Source organism: Schistocerca cancellata, chromosome 8 (genome assembly GCF_023864275.1).
Source record: "Schistocerca cancellata isolate TAMUIC-IGC-003103 chromosome 8, iqSchCanc2.1, whole genome shotgun sequence".
Classification (NCBI taxonomy): Eukaryota; Metazoa; Arthropoda; class Insecta; order Orthoptera; family Acrididae; genus Schistocerca; species Schistocerca cancellata.
The window spans coordinates 539,331,133-539,347,946 of NC_064633.1; the positions used below are offsets into that span (position 1 = coordinate 539,331,133).

The following is a 16,814-nucleotide window of genomic DNA, read 5'->3' on the forward strand; positions in this document are numbered from 1 at the left end:
CTGCTTAAAACTGAGGGTGGTCAAATCAAGGTTTAAAAAGGGAAGTAAGGAAGACACATCATTTATCTCCATTTTCACCAGATATTTGAAAGTGCTACTCTGTCTCAGGTTAGTGGCTTCTTCACGAGATGCAAACTGCTTACACAATAACAAGTTTTCATGGAGAATTTAGCCACAAGAGCACAAAGAAAACTCTGTAATTAGATTTTCTGTTATGGTCACTACTCCAAAATAAATATCTTACTGTTAAAATAATATATCTAAGAAGATAGATGATGAGACTTACCAAACAAAAGCGCTGGCAGGTCGATAGACACACAAACAAACACAAACATACACACAAAATTCTAGCTTTCGCAACCAACGGTTGCCTCGTCAGGAAAGAGGAAAGGAGAGGGAAAGACGAAAGGATTTGGGTTTTAAGGGAGAGGGTAAGGAGTCATTCCAATCCCTCTTTCTTTTTAGATACATTTTTCCCACGTGGAATGTTTCCCTCTATTATATTCATATCATTAATGTTAAAATAATATTTTAGATTTGAATTGGACTGATTTTGTTGCCCAAAACCAAAACATTCACAAGAGTGTAAATTTTGCATAAGCAACACATATACAAAGTAGATAATAAATACAGTACATATATAATTAAACTATAATTAAAAATTATGTTCAAAGAATTCTTCCAGGGTACAAAAACTATTTTGAATTAATAAATTACTTATAACTTTTTTAAACTTCTCCAGTTCTTAACTGAATATGGTTGTTGTTGTTGTGGTCTTCAGTCCTGAGACTAGTTTGATGCAGCTCTCCGTGCTATTCTATCCTGTGCAAGCTTCTTCATCTCCCAGTACCTACTGCAACCTACATCCTTCTGAATCTGCTTAGTGTATTCATCTCTTGGTCTCCCCCTACGATTTTTACCCTCCACGCTGCCCTCCAATACTAAATTGGTGATCCCTTGATGCCTCAGAACATGTCCTACCAACCGATCCCTTCTTCTGGACAAGTTGTGCCACAAACTTCTCTTCTCCCCAATCCTATTCAATACTTCCTCATTAGTTATTTGGTCTACCCATCTAATCTTCAGCATTCTTCTGTAGCACCACATTTCGAAAGCTTCTATTCTCTTCTTGTCCAAACTATTTACCGTACATGTTTTACTTCCATACATGGCAACACTCAATACAAATACTTTCAGAAATGACTTCCTGACACTTAAATCTATACTCGATGTTAACAAATTTCTCTTCTTCAGAAACGCTTTCCTTGCCATTGCCAGTCTACATTTTATATCCTCTGTACTTCGACCATCATCAGTTATTTTGCTCCCCAAATAGCAAAACTCCTTTACTACTTTAAGTGTCTCATTTCCTAATCTAATACCCTCAACATCACCCGACTTAATTCGACTACATTCCATTATCCTCGTTTTGCTTTTGTTGATGTTCATCTTATATCCTCCCTTCAAGACACCATCCATTCCGTTCAACTGCTCTTCCAAGTCCTTTGCTGTCTCTGATAGAATTACAATGTCATCGGCGAACCTCAAAGTTTTTATTACTTCTCCCTGGATTTTAATACCTACTCCAAATTTTTCTTTTGTTTCCTTTACTGCTTGCTCAATATACAGATTGAATAACATCGGGGATAGGCTACAACCCTGTCTCACTCCCTTCCCAACCACTGCTTCCCTTTCATGTCCCTCGACTCTTATAACTGCCATCTGGTTTCTGTACAAATTGTAAATAGCCTTTTGCTCCCTGTATTTTATCCCTGCCACCTTTAGAATTTGAAAGAGAGTATTCCAGTCAACATTGTCAAAAGCTTTCTCTAAGTCTACAAATGCTAGAAATGTAGGTTTGCCCTTCCTTAATCTTTCTTCTAAGATAAGTCGTAAGGTCAGTATTGCCTCACGTGTTCCAGTATTTCTACGGAATCCAAACTGATCATCCCCGAGGTCAGCTTCTACCAGTTTTTCCATTTGTCTGTAAAGAATTCGCGTTAGCATTTTGCATCCGTAACTTATTAAACTGATTGTTCGGTAATTTTCACATCTGTCAACACCTGCTTTCTTTGGGATTGGAATTATTATATTCTTCTTGAAGTCTGAGGGTATTTTGCCTGTTTCATACATCTTGCTCACCAGGTGGTAGAGTTTTGTCAGGACTGGCTCTCCCAAGGCCGTCAGTAGTTCCAATGGAATGTTGTCTACTCCGGGGGCCTTGTTTCGACTCAGGTCTTTCAGTGCTCTGTCAAACTCTTCACGCAGTATCGTATCTCCCATTTCATCTTCATCTACATCCTCTTCCATTTCCATAATATTGTCCTCAAGTACATCACCCTTGTATAGACCCTCTATATACTCCTTCCACCTTTCTGCTTTCCCTTCTTTGCTTAGAACTGGGTTTCCATCTGGGCTCTTGATGTTCATACAAGTGGTTCTCTTATCTCCAAAGGTCTCTTTAATTTTCCTGTAGGCAGTATCTATCTTACCCCTAGTGAGATAAGCCTCTACATCCTTACATTTGTCCTCTAGCCATCCCTGCTTAGCCATTTTGCACTTCCTGTCTATCTAATTTTTGAGACGTTGTATTCCTTTTTGCCTGCTTCATTTACTGCATTTTTATATTTTCTCCTTTCATCAATTAAATTCAATATTTCTTCTGTTACCCAAGGATTTCTACTAGCCCTCGTCTTTTTACCTACTTGATCCTCTGCTGCCTTCACTACTTCATCCCTCAAAGCTACCCATTCTTCTTCTACTGTATTTCTTTCCCCCGTTCCTGTCAATTGTTCCCTTATGCTCTCCCTGAAACTCTGTACAGCCTCTGGTTCCTTCAGTTTATCCAGGTCCCATCTCCTTAAATTCCCACCTTTTTGCAGTTTCTTCAGTTTTAATCTACAGGTCATAACCAATAGATTGAGGTCAGAGTCCACATCTGCCCCTGGAAATGTCTTACAATTTAAAACCTGGTTCCTAAATCTCTGTCTTACCATTATATAATCTATCTGATATCTTTTAGTATCTCCAGGGTTCTTCCATGTATACAACCTTCTATCATGATTCTTAAACCAAGTGTTAGCTATGATTAAGTTGTGCTCTGTGCAAAATTCTACCAGGCGGCTTCCTCTTTCATTTCTTAGCCCCAATCCATATTCACCTACTATGTTTCCTTCTCTCCCTTTCCCTACACTCGAATTCCAGTCACCCATCACTATTAAATTTTCATCTCCCTTCACTATCTGAATAATTTCTTTTATTTCATCATACATTTCTTCAATTTCTTCGTCATCTGCAGAGCTAGTTGGCATATAAACATGTACTACTGTAGTAGGTGTGGGCTTCGTATCTATCTTGGCCACAATAATGCGTTCACTATGCTGTTTGTAGTAGCTTACCCGCATTTCTATCTTCCTATTCATTATTAAACCTACTCCTGCATTACCCCTATTTGACTTTGTGTTTATAACCCTGTAGTCACCTGACCAGAAGTCTTGTTCCTCCTGCCACTGAACTTCACTAATTCCCACTATATCTAACTTTAACCTATCCATTTCCCTTTTTAAATTTTCTAACCTACCTGCCCGATTAAGGGATCTGACATTCCACGCTCCGATCCGTAGAACGCCAGTTTTCTTTCTCCTGATAACGACATCCTCTTGAGTAGTCCCCGCCCGGAGATCCGAAAGGGGGACTATTTTACCTACGGAATATTTTATCCAAGAGGACGCCATCATCATTTAATCATACAGTAAAGCTGCATGCTCTCGGGAAAAATTGCGGCCGTAGTTTCCCTTTCCTTGCTTTCAGCCGTTCGCAGTACCAGCACAGCAAGGCCGTTTCGGTTATTGTTACAAGGCCAGATCAGTCAATCATCCAGACTGTTGCCGTTGCAACTACTGAAAAGGCTGCTGCCCCTCTTCAGGAACCACACGTTTGTCTGGCCTCTCAACAGATACCCCTCCGTTGTGGTTGTACCTACGGTACGGCTATCTGTATCGCTGAGGCACGCAAGCCTCCCCACCAACGGCAAGGTCCATGGTTCATGGGGGGGACTGAATATGGTAATTTATAAAATAATCTAATGGATATAAGTGTCAAGATGTATACAATTTTAGTATAAAGACAGCAGCCTGGGTATGTGGTGGGGGTATGGAGCTAGCAGGAGTGGGGAGCGAGTAGGATAGCACGGCAGTGGTGGGGGAAGATGCTGTGTTGCCTGTAGGAGCATGCAGAGAGATGGTGGGGACAGGATACGGCTGCTAGGTGCAGTGTGGGGACGTTGTGTGGGGTCAGGTGTGGGGTTTGGAGGGGAAGGGAGAGGAGAAAAGTAGAGAAGGGGAAAAGAATAGTAGGTGTACTGGTGGGATGAAGGCCGGAGTGGTACTGGTGTGGAAGCAGGGAAGGGGATGAGTACACAGAGGACAAGGAGGGATAAGTACATAGAGGACAGGGACTAGCGAAGGTTGAAGCTATGGGGGTTACGGGAACAAAGTACCGTATTTTATGGACTATAAGACACTACACATTATAAGATGCATCTAAATTTTTAAGGAGTTTTTTTAAAAAATAGCATTTCTACCATTTTTATTATTAGACTGCAAAGCCAGATTGAAAAACATCTTAGTTCATAAAACCAAACTGACCTTTAAGATACCTGAAAATTGTCATCTAAAATTTCTTCTCCTCCTCCTTCCTCTTTGTTGTCACCATCATCCTCTTCATAGATAAAATGATCTCCACTAACTTATGCTGCACTTCTTGAAATATATAACAACAATGCCTTGCCTCACTCTAGACCAACATTTTATCCAACACACTTGTTTGATAGTAGGTCATTTTCAAGCTCCCTGCGGTGAGAATTCATGTTGGGTTTCATCCATCATCCGCTTGTTCCATTCCTTTCTCATACACTTTAAATGGTTTATTTATCAAGACATCAAGAGGTTGCAACTGTAAAGTAAGTCCTACCAGAATAACAGCAAGCTCTGTATTTCCCTGTACCAATTTCTCTTTGACATTATTTTTCAAATCATTGCTAAACTCATATAGCACAAGAAGAGAACTCTCCTTCAATAAAGCACCTTTCCTTCTTTTCCACACACTGTTAATCCATAATTTCATACCAGCCTTGTCCACCCAACCCTTGTTATGTACATGAATAACAACACCTGGCAGTATTTCAGAAGGTTTTGGCATTGTTTTGCACTTGAAAATTATCATTTGGATTAAGTTTAGTACCATCAGCACAATACGAAAGGAAGTTGTGCATTTTTTCATGTCCGCTTGTTTTTATAGTTACAGTTTTAACACCTTTCATGGCAATAGTTCTGTTACTTGGCATGTCAAATGTCAGAGAAGTTTCATCCATATTCGCTATTTGGCTTAGTTCCACAGTGGTTTTCTCTCAGTTTTGAATAATAAAATGATGAAAAAATAATACTCTCTCTTCATACTCTTGTGGCATTTTCTAAGGTATTTTGAATCTGGTTCGCCTGCTAAGTCTGTGACACTTCACTTCATAAACCTATAGGCCAACCATTTCCACCCTTAAAGTCTGTTAAGTTCCACTGTAACACTAGCTTATGAGCATGTATTTGAATTATTTCTGTATTAATTCCACTGCCATTTTGACGGTGTCCTTCGATCCATTTCAATACGTACATCACCTTCTAGTTTTGACCATTTTGCATTCAGCTCTCTATTTGCACATTTAGTCTTCCTCATTTTTTTTCCGTTTTTCTTTACTAGCTGACCAATCCCAAATGGCTTTTTCTGTAGGGGGGCGGCCGAAATGTTGCTCAGCTGCTATGTTTCCATATTCTTCTGCATATGCTATTACTTTTGAAATATAGCCTGTATCCTATGAATACCTTGTATTTCCATCCATTATCAAACTAGCTACTAACAAAAATTTTATACTGTTACCAATATCACAAATCACTTTCAATTCAATACAATGGCACCGTGGACTGCAATGATGCATCACAGGCTAGACATTGTTCTAGATTTGGATGGCGGGGCAGGAGGGAGACAGTGTTAGCAAGCTTGTGAATCCCGCAACTCATGTTCAACGCATGGGTGCACTGCTGCTGCAAGTTGAATCCAATGTTGCCAACAACCAAGGCAGGTTTCTCGCCGCATCGAATATATGGTCTTTTTAAGACTACTGGGAATTTTATATCAAACACTGGCCATTTTTACATTAATTCTGAGTATAAGTAAAGCTGCATTTTGGAGGCAACTTTTTGAAGAAAAAAATGCATCTTATAGTCCATAAAATATAGTGTGTGTTGTAGAGAGTGTTCCTGCCTGCTCAGTTCGGAAACCCGGGTGTTGGTAGCTAGAATACAGATGGTGCAGGCTATGAAACAATCATTAAAATGAAGCACATCATGTTGGAGAGCATGTTCAGCAACTAGGTAGCTCTCTTGGCCACAGTTTGGAGGTAGGCATTTCTGAGGACAGACAGCCTGTTAGTTTTCATAGCCATGTAAAAAGTGGGACAGTGGTTGCAGCTTAATTTATAGTTTATAAATTACATGGCTTCTTTCACATGTGGCCTGCCTCTTATGGTGTAGGGGGGCGCCTGGGACCGGACTGAAATAGATGGTAGTGGGAGGAAATATGGAACAGATCTTGCATCTAGGTCTATTGCAGGGACATGAGCCATGAGGTGAAAGGTTGGGAGCAGGGTAGAATGGGGATGGACAAGTATACTGGGTAGGTTTGGGGGCAGCAGAATACCACTGTGGGAGGGGAGGAGTGGATAGTGAGGAGGATGTTCCTCATTTTAGGACATGACAAGAGGTAGTCAAAATCCTGGTGCAGAATGGGGTTCAGTTGTTCCAGTCCTGAATAGTAATGAGTCATGCGAGGAAAGTTCCTTTATGGCCGGACAGTTGGTATGTGGGAGTTGGTTGGCAACTCTCTGGCCACAAAGGAACACTCCTCTCATGACTCCATTACTATCGAGGACTGAAGCAACCGATTACATTCTCCGACAGTGTTTCAACTACCTCTCATCATGCCTTCAAATGAGGATTATCCTTCCCACCCATTCCAAAGTGGTATTCTGCTGCCCACCAAAACTACACAACATCCTCACCCTATTCTACTCCAGCCCTGCTCCCAACTCCTTGCCTCATAGCTTATATCCCTACAATACACCTAGATGCAAGACCTGTCCCATATATACTTCCACTACTACCTACTCCGCGAACCGAGCGAGGTGACGCAGTGGATAGCACACTGGACTCGCACTCGGGAGGACGATGGTTCAATCCCGCGTCCGGCCATCCTGATTTAGGTTTTCCGTGATTTCCCTAAATTGCTCCAGGCAAATGCCGGGATGGTTCCTTTGAAAGGGCACGGCCGACTTCCTTCCCCGTCCTTCCCTAATCCGATGAGACCGATGACCTCGCAGTTTGGTCTCTTCCCCCAAACAACCCCCAACCAACCAACCTACTCCACTCCTGTCACAGTTATCACTTACAACCCCCTCCCCCCCCCCCCCCCCTAAAGGTGGAGCCACCTTTGAAAGCAGTCATGTGATGTAAAAATTAGGTTGCAACCATCATGCTCCTTTCTACACAGACATGACAAATAATAAGCTGTCGACCCACATGAATGGCCATGGCCACACTGTGGCCAGGAGACAGCTGGATCACCCAGTTGCTGAACATTCCATGCAAAGATCATGTGCTTCACTTTAATGACTGCATCACAGTGTATGCCATCTGGATTCTCCCTACTAGCTCTTCTTAACTGTGCAAGTGGACACGCTCCCTACAACACACCCTTCAGTCCCGTAACCACCCTGACTTCAACCTTTGCTTGTCCCTGTCCTCCACCTACCTATACCACTGCAGCTCCAGCACTACACAGGCCTTCTGTTCCACCAATGCACTGACTAGTCTTTTCTCTTTCTTTACTACTCTCCCCTCCCTTCTTCCTTTCCCCCTCCCCATCACTCCTCCCTTCCCTTAGCACAGCCTTCTGACACTGCACCCGTCTTGTTCCTATTACATATCTGCATGCTTCCATAGGCAGCACAGCATCTGCCCCCCACCCATACTCAGCTATACCTCCCCCTCCCTACCCACACCTCCTCCTTACCCCAGCACCCGCCCCAACAGAAGGCTGCTCACATCAGACATACTTGCAATCAGGCTCCGGCACCCACAGACAGTGGCCATGCACATGCGAGTTGTGCATGCCTAAACGTGTGTATGTTTTCTACTTTGGAAGAAAGATTTAAGTCTGAAAGCTTAAAAATTTTACCAGGCTTTTTCACTGTGCCTGTTTGTGACTCAACTGTTCCTCTATGTGGTCAGTAGCAATCTAATCCTTCCATTTTGCTTAGCAAGTAATTCATATACAAGGTGTTAACTAATACGCAGGATGCCCCTGGGGAATTGCTAGAGGACTTAAAAAGAAGCAAAAAAATGGCCAATTCTTTTTATTTCCTTAGTTACAGACACTTTTATGTTGTTACATGTTGATTTGTTTCTTTTTGTTTTCAAATTTCCAGCTTGGTTCTACAGAGATTTTTTCTTTTCAAATGCTATTTGTTTTGGGAAGTGTTAAGTCAAAGTCCTCTAATGGTTATCTTAATTGCTGGTACTAGTAAATAAATAAATGCTTTTAGTATTGAGAACACAATCAGTAGTGAAAGCTTACTGTACAGTACTTACTGAGCTAATGTTTAGTGTGTAATGTACATTCTTTCACCATGAGGAAGTGAATCAGCTATTTTCAAGAGAGGTGCCACCGAACAAGTGTGCTTTAGTGACCTCAGCTGGAGTGCAATGTGTTGTGCCTGGTTTCCAGTCACAGGCATGATGCCTGCTCAGTCATACTCTTACTGGTCTTGTGCGTTATCATACACCTATGTCTAAAATGTATTCTAATCAACACATGGTAAACATGCTCTCGACGTATGGACTGGCAATACACCAGACATATAGACTGGTAGTGCATCTGAGACCAGACATTGATATGCTGAAAAATTTCCTAACAGACATTTGAAATGGAAATGAAGTCCCATGCTTCTTTACAGAATGTAGGGGAGTGATGCAGGAGACCCGCACTGCCTTACGAGGCAAGGTCCTAGTGTAGGTGGTTTGCCATTGCCTTCCTCCGACCGTAATGGGGATGAATGATGATGATGAAGACAACACAACAAAACCCAGTCATCTCAAGCGAAAATCCCTGACCCCGCCGGGAATCGAACCCGGGACCCCGTGCTTGGGAAGCGAGAACGCTACCGCGAGACCACGAGCAGCGGACAACAGACATTTACCAAACAATAAAAACTTTCAAACACTGTATGTATGTCTTGTGGAGAAAGGCTCTTTACAGTAAAGGTCATTACATTGTGGAAGACCAAACAGTGTTAGAACATCTGATTTGAAGATCGAGTACTTCATCATATTGAGGACAATAAGGCAGAAGCACCACAGAAATATCGAAAACTGAGTATGTGATTCACATGACAGTGAGGAAAGTGTTCAGAGAGCAACTCCTTCATCCATGCTATCTTCAGAGAGTGCCACGTCTTAGTAAAACAGATTTTCTATTCAGAAAAGCTTTTTGTAGGCTACTTGGTTATTGAGGGTGTGTGCTCAGGACCAACACTTTCTGTCTAACACACTATTCACTGATGACGCAGAGTTTATCAAGGATGTAGTGCAGCATTTTCACAACTCTCATGTATGGACAGGTGACAAATCTTTTGCAGTTTTGGAAATAAGACATCAACAAGAGTTTCGCAGTAATACATTGGCTGGCATAATTGGAGACAGTTTAATTAGACCTTTTGTTTGCCATGGAATAGCATCTGGAGTATCATACAGCAAATTTTTAATGGGACACTGACATGCTTCACTGGAAGACGTTCCACTAGACTTATGTCAGAACATGTGGTTCATGCACGATGGGGGACCACCTCATTTTGCTCGCCAAGCAAGAAAATTTTTACGTAAGTGTTTCCCAAAAAAACCGATAGGTCATCAAGCAGCAATATTTGTCCTGTGGTCTTCCTGATACCAGTGCACTGGATTTTTATTTTGGGGCATTTAAAGGGTGTAGTGTATTCAAGACATACTACAAATGCTGACATTCTTTGCCAATGGGTTAAAGGATTTCAGCATATACAGCAGACATCTGGAATATGAGAACCATTAGATAACCCCTGATGCAGCATTTAGAGGTTTGTGTTAAGAGCTGATGGTGGACCTTTTCAGCATTTCATTTAACCATCAGAGGACATTTGAAAAGAAAAAATACACGTCCTCTATCCATTCCTCAGATATTTTCCACATATTATTTAATACCCTGCATAATACACTCCTGGAAATTGAAATAAGAACACCGTGAAATCATTGTCCCAGGAAGGGGAAACTTTATTGACACATTCCTGGGGTCAGATACATCACATGATCACACAGACAGAACCACAGGCACATAGACACAGGCAACAGAAGGCACTAGTACAGTGTATATCCACCTTTCGCAGCAATGCAGGCTGCTATTCTCCCATGGAGACGATCGTAGAGATGCTGGATGTAGTCCTGTGGAACGGCTTGCCATGCCATTTCCACCTGGCGCCTCAGTTGGACCAGCGTTCGTGCTGGACGTGCAGACCGCGTGAGACGACGCTTCATCCAGTCCCAAACATGCTCAATGGGGGACAGATCCGGAGATCTTGCTGGCCAGGGTAGTTGACTTACACCTTCTAGAGCACGTTGGGTGGCACGGGATACATGCGGACGTGCATTGTCCTGTTGGAACAGCAAGTTGCCTTGCCGGTCTAGGAATGGTAGAACGATGGGTTCGATGACGGTTTGGATGTACCGTGCACTATTCAGTGTCCCCTCGACGATCACCAGTGGTGTACGGCCAGTGTAGGAGATCGCTCCCCACACCATGATGCCGGGTGTTGGCCCTGTGTGCCTCGGTCGTATGCAGTCCTGATTGTAGAGCTCACCTGCACGGCGCCAAACACGCATACGACCATCATTGGCACCAAGGCAGAAGCGACTCTCATCGCTGAAGATGACACGTCTCCATTCGTCCCTCCATTCACGCCTGTCGCGACACCACTGGAGGCGGGCTGCACGATGTTGGGGCGTGAGCGGAAGACGGCCTAGCGGTGTGCGGTACCGTAGCCCAGCTTCATGGAGACGGTTGCGAATGGTCCTCGCCGATACCCCAGGAGCAACAGTGTCCCTAATTTGCTGGGAAGTGGCGGTGTGGTCCCCTACGGCACTGCGTAGGATCCTACGGTCTTGGCGTGCATCCGTGCGTCGCTGCGGTCCGGTCCCAGGTCGACGGGCACGTGCACCTTCCGCCGACCACTGGCGACAACATCGATGTACTGTGGAGACCTCACGCCCCACGTGTTGAGCAATTCGGCGGTACATCCACCCGGCCTCCCGCATGCCCACTATACGCCCTCTCTCAAAGTCCGTCAACTGCACATACGGTTCACGTCCACGCTGTCGCGGCATGCTACCAGTGTTAAAGACTGCGATGGAGCTCCGTATGCCACGGCAAACTGACTGACACTGACGGCGGCGGTGCACAAATGCTGCGCAGCTAGCGCCATTCGACGGCCAACACCGCGGTTCCTGGTGTGTCCGCTGTGCCGTGCGTGTGATCATTGCTTGTACAGCCCTCTCGCAGTGTCCGGAGCAAGTATGGTGGGTCTGACACACCGGTGTCAATGTGTTCTTTTTTCCATTTCCAGGAGTGTATAAACAGATGTAGTACCAAGATTGACCTCTGAGTAAAAGTGTACTTAACAGATTAGAAACTAGGATACTGGTTGTTGAAGTACAGTAAATGGTTTGAGTTCAATTAAACAAGTGTGATTTGATAATTTCAACAGCAGGCATAGAAACTACAGTTTTTAGTTTGAGCAGCAGAGTATTGTGGCACACAGTGTCAAAAGCCTTTGATAAATTAAAAAAAAAAAAGAACTTTGCATTTACAAAGCTTTGTTAATGATGATCGAAAAAGGTCGACTGCAGAAAAAATTTATGTAGTCACAAACTTTTGTTCAGTGGTATGTGGGAGTGCTATGAACAACATACTAAACATCCTGACCAATGGGGTATGAGTGTTGGGTTGGTATAGCCTATACTTGAATGCCTCCAATGCTTTAGCCTCACAAAAACCAACTACAGGGTTTGCCATTACAAATGTGGTGATCTACCAGAATGTTCAATACAAGTCGTCTGCTCTGACCACTGACGTAGGAAACATGTGATAAATGTTGTAAACAATGTTCTTGACACTTTTTTCAGATGGGTTCAGCTACAGATAAGACTGTCACCACAACCAGGATTTTTTAGTACCACATTCATTGGCTTCGTCAACTAGCAACCAAACTGTCACCTTGCAACCTAACCAAGTGTCACGACAAATAGATTTTTTTTTCTTTAACATTCATTCACTTAACCAACTAACAACAAAAATGTGAGTATACACTGCAGATGGTGACATGCCTGCAGCCATTATCATTAGGTCACTGGCCAAAGCCATTAGCTCTTATCGAATATTCCTCTTGACTCTAAATGTGATCCCCAATTATCTGATGTTCATTCTCAGTTCTGAATAGTTTGTTATTGTGCCTCATCCCCTGCACTATTCAACCCAATGCACTGCTGGTTATCGTTAGTTGACTACTTCCCCTCATCGTGAGGTTGGATTCTGGGACTACGATCATTGGGGGTATTTCCATGTGCCAATCTATGTGACACTGCTAACCACCTGATGATGATGCTTTAACAAACCGAAACCAATCACGAATAAATTATCAATTAGCAGCTGTTTGCAGTTTTACTCAAGTTCAATTTATTATGAATTATTTACGTAGCTCAATAACAGCAGCACATATGATAATTTTTCCTAAACCCTAATTGGCAATTCCAAAACAACCGAAACAGGTCATAATCTCTTACAAAGTTAATATTACTCAACACAAGAGCACGTTTGAGATGAGAACAGTATAACTGGAAACTACTAATTCAGGTTCTTCATTAATTGATCACTGCACTGATTTGCTTTAAAGTTGGTACCAAGCTGGATCCGCTGACACTTTCTTTGTGATATATGAGGGCTATTTTTGGTACCTGCAACTCAGTACGTCTATTAAGTTTCTATAAATTAAAATATTAACATATTAGCAACGAAACTGCTTAGCTTCGAGCATATAGTCAGTGGAGACTATAAAACAGTACAGCAGATGAAGGTGATGTTCAAAATGAGGCCTTTGCCAACTAACAGTTAATAAAAGCTAAATACTGTCAAAGTTGTCCTGTTTCCACAAGAGTACAAAAGTTCTCATACACATGTGTTTGCGAGCTTTAACAGTTCCCTATGGGAGTTGTCTGCAATTATAATACTTGTCATGTGCCAATGTAGACAGTAATAATTAATGTTGGCCTTTCACTTTACACTACGTCTGGCAGTAACCATTCAGCTGCATATTTTACATACCAGGATTTTTGCAAGGACGCCCTCTTCTTCAGTTTCAAATGAGACAACAGCTTTGTCAGTCTGTATGTCACAGAGAACGTCACCTGGCTGAACAACATCTCCTTCCTTCTTCAACCATTTCACAATTGTCCCTTCTGACATGGTAGGGGAAAGTGAAGGCATCTTGATTTCTTGCCCAGCAACTGAAACATAACCAGCCCTGAATTACAACTGCGCGGTCACGTCGTGAAAATATTTCGTATATAAACTAAAATCTCCCGTTAACGCCGATTTAATTACTGCAACACAGATTCACGTTGTTTTGAAACACTGAACCGGTAAAAAGAAATAGAATTAATTTACATACCACATAGCAAGTAAGAATTGTGGAAACATAGTTTCTGAGTAGCTGCCAAGCACCTAGGTTGTGTCAATAGTGAAAAAGCGTGCTTTTGAACCAACTGGGCAACGCGAATCCTCACAGCTGCAGCCATTATTTACTTCCTGACGACCGTAATTCGACCTTCATTCCAGTTCTGGTGTTCAAGATAAAATAAATCAGTGCACATTTGTTGATTTTGCAGCCGACGCAATTTTCTTCCTGTCACGCGAAGTGGAATTCAACTATCAACAATAAACACATTGTTAGCGCCATAAAAAACAATACGATCGGTACTCGCCAAATGTAAGATTTTTTTCTACCGGTGTTGGTATTGGCTGTTAGGTTTCAATTGTCTTTCACAGCCTGCGAAAATGTTTGAACACCGTGGTTATAATAAGCACTAAATAAAACAAGCACACATCAAACAGCTGACGGAGAAACGCTGATCAGATTGTGTTGCGAATATTGTGGAGAGCGAAGTGTTATAATGTTTCCAGTGTTACTCAGCCGATCTGCACCGTGTCGGGGTATTCTGGTGCGTTTTATATGAAAATGCTTGTAATATTACTGCGGTATTTTCTGGAATATTGTACAATACTTGTTTTTACAGGCGACGGCCTGTCCTTGGTTAACGCGGCCTGTCTCTCTTATGTCAGTCAAGTTCAGCAGTCAAGAACTCTTTCCGCCAGAAAATATTACTGAACCACAGATACCCCCATATAAGGAAAGGGTGGACGAACCAACTGACTTGAAAAGGGCGAGGTAATATTACCGTCATTTAAAATAGACGCTGCAAATAGCCCCTATTTGCCTCCCTGTGATTAGTGATTGACGATAACTTCCTTCAGTGATTTATGTATTAAAATACAGACTGCATATTAGTAAATATTAACAAAATACTGAATTCCAGATAACAATTATAACGATAAAACATGCTTTTCTGTATGTAGGCTGCTGTACCAATCACGGAAGCGTGGTATGCTGGAGAATGGACTTCTGCTGAGTACTTTTGCAGCGAAACATCTCTCAAAAATGACACCAGAATTGCTACAGCAGTACGATCGTCTTATCAATTTACCATCAAATGACTGGGACTTATATTACTGGGTTACTGGTGTTAAGCCAACTCCTGCAGAGTTCGAAAATGATGCTATGAAGCTGCTGAAAGAGCATGTACAAAACAAGGAGAGACAACTCCGGATTCGCCAGCCTGACCTTGACTAATTAACACATTTTTTTTTAAATTTATTTTAAACTACCTATCTTCACATAAGTGAGGCCTGTTCAGTATTCATTGTTTGCTTTAATGTACAACAGTTGTCAGTCCTAGCAGCCGAAATACCTCTCTCTCTTGCCGTCCCTCCCTCTCTCTCATACACAGACAGTTTATTAACAACAGCTCCTGGATAAGCACTTTTTGTCTCTGGAAGCCTAGTTTTACTGCCATTTAAATTGCATGATTTTGATTAATACTTGTTAATTATTTAATTAGAGAGGTCACACTAATTTAGTGAACAAAACACTGTATTCAGTTATGAAATACTAACTTATTTATCAAGACAAGTGTAATGTGAATGTTTGGTGCTTTCATATTGTTTGTTTATAATATAAAATGTAGATAACTTTCACTGTACTCTCAGAGCTTCACTGGTGCAAACACATGTACTGTGTAAATATGTATATTTGTTGTTATTCAATGTCCATAATTGATAATAAATTATAGCCACAAAAAATTAAGTCTTCATTGCTTTCAAAATGTTAAGCAGATACAGTCCTAAGATTGCAGGTTGTCCACATTTCTTGCTGGTATCCTACACATGTGCTCGTCTGTAGAAGGAAATTTATTGCTTGTTGTGTAGCAAACACATTATTTATTACTCATTCTTTGCTTGTGAACTTCAGCTGTCAGTTTCCAGCAGAGAGTATTGTGTGCCAGATAATTTTATAAGCTGACATCTCTGACTGCATTTAACACTTGACATTATATCAGGGCTTATTTACATAAATATACAACCAATTTGCAACAAAAAAGAGCATCGCATAAGATTGATACATATTAAATATGTTCTGTTATTGCATTATCTGAAATTAAATTGCATCATAAATATTCATTCATATTGTGTATACATTTAACAGTTTTTAAAGATTTAATTCCCTTTATTTTGTTAATTGTGTTGCTAGCTTATTAGACGACCTATTACCAGCTTACTAGACAACATATTGCTTTTTTACGTGGGGTAGGCATTGTTAGTCTGGTGGACACTGTCTTGCATAAGTTATCCTTTCCTCTTGTTGCATGCTCGTGTATGTCTTTTATTGTATTCTGATATGTATAAAGTGAAGACACTGTCATAATACTGTATTGGTCTAAATACAGACCACATCCAAATATAAACTGTATTTTTAATGTTGAGGGGAGAAAAAAAAGACAGATGCTCAGTGAGAAAAATTTGTCATTTTACTCATTTACCAGAAACTGTTTACAATCTACCGACTCTTAATCACATATTTTATGTTGTACTGTAGATAAATAACAGTCTTCTAATCACAGTTTTTGCTGGTGTCACTGTATTTCACTACCAGTATTTATTTCATCACTGTCAGTATTTTAATCACTCTCCTCTTTAAGTATGTTGTGCTCACTACTATCCAGGGTGCTGGACATACAACAATTCTTTGAACCTTTTTATGATGGAATCGGGTAATATGTGACATGAAGAGCAAATCCATTCACTAACAAGGATTCCTGATGCCTTTAGAATCTTGCCATATGGGATGAGTGCATAATCCCTTTCTAGATGCTAATCAGAGCAACATTTTTGGAGATAGTCTTCAAATAGTTTGTTTACTATGTCATCCTGTTATACATTTTATTCACAGCATATTCTTTTCACCATAATAAAAATCAGATGTCGGCTGCACAAAAATTATAATTTCACTTCGCTGG

General features: G+C 41.5%; 2 protein-coding genes across 2 annotated transcripts in view; one reads left to right on the forward strand and one right to left on the reverse strand.

Moving 5' to 3' along the window:
• LOC126095108 (pyruvate dehydrogenase protein X component, mitochondrial-like) overlaps positions 1–14,148 on the reverse strand; it is a 122,027-nt gene extending 107,879 nt beyond the window's left edge. The window contains exons 1-2 of the mRNA XM_049909817.1: positions 13,853–14,148; positions 13,507–13,688 (exon numbers count right to left, since the gene is read on the reverse strand). Coding sequence (XP_049765774.1) covers positions 13,507–13,688; positions 13,853–13,979 — 309 coding nt within the window. The 5' untranslated portion in view covers positions 13,980–14,148. The remainder of the gene's footprint in view (positions 1–13,506; positions 13,689–13,852) is intronic.
• A 72-nt stretch (positions 14,149–14,220) lies between these two features.
• On the forward strand, positions 14,221–15,809 carry LOC126095110 (succinate dehydrogenase assembly factor 2, mitochondrial-like). The gene is made up of 3 exons (XM_049909818.1): positions 14,221–14,402; positions 14,478–14,629; positions 14,818–15,809. The coding sequence occupies exons 1-3, from the start codon at positions 14,355–14,357 to the stop codon at positions 15,089–15,091; spliced, it is 474 nt and encodes a 157-aa protein (XP_049765775.1). The 5' UTR covers positions 14,221–14,354; the 3' UTR covers positions 15,092–15,809.
• The last annotated feature ends 1,005 nt before the right edge of the window (positions 15,810–16,814 follow it).

What these genes read in the sequence shown, in the direction of transcription:
- LOC126095110 (XM_049909818.1), top strand. Translation starts at nt 14,355, where the DNA reads ATGTTTCCAGTGTTACTCAGCCGATCTGCACCGTGTCGGGGTATTCTG. An exon ending in CACCGTGTCGGGGTATTCTG is followed by an intron (nt 14,403 to 14,477) that starts GTGCGTTTTATA and finishes TTGTTTTTACAG; the next exon opens with GCGACGGCCTGTCCTTGGTT. An exon ending in ACTGACTTGAAAAGGGCGAG is followed by an intron (nt 14,630 to 14,817) that starts GTAATATTACCG and finishes TTCTGTATGTAG; the next exon opens with GCTGCTGTACCAATCACGGA.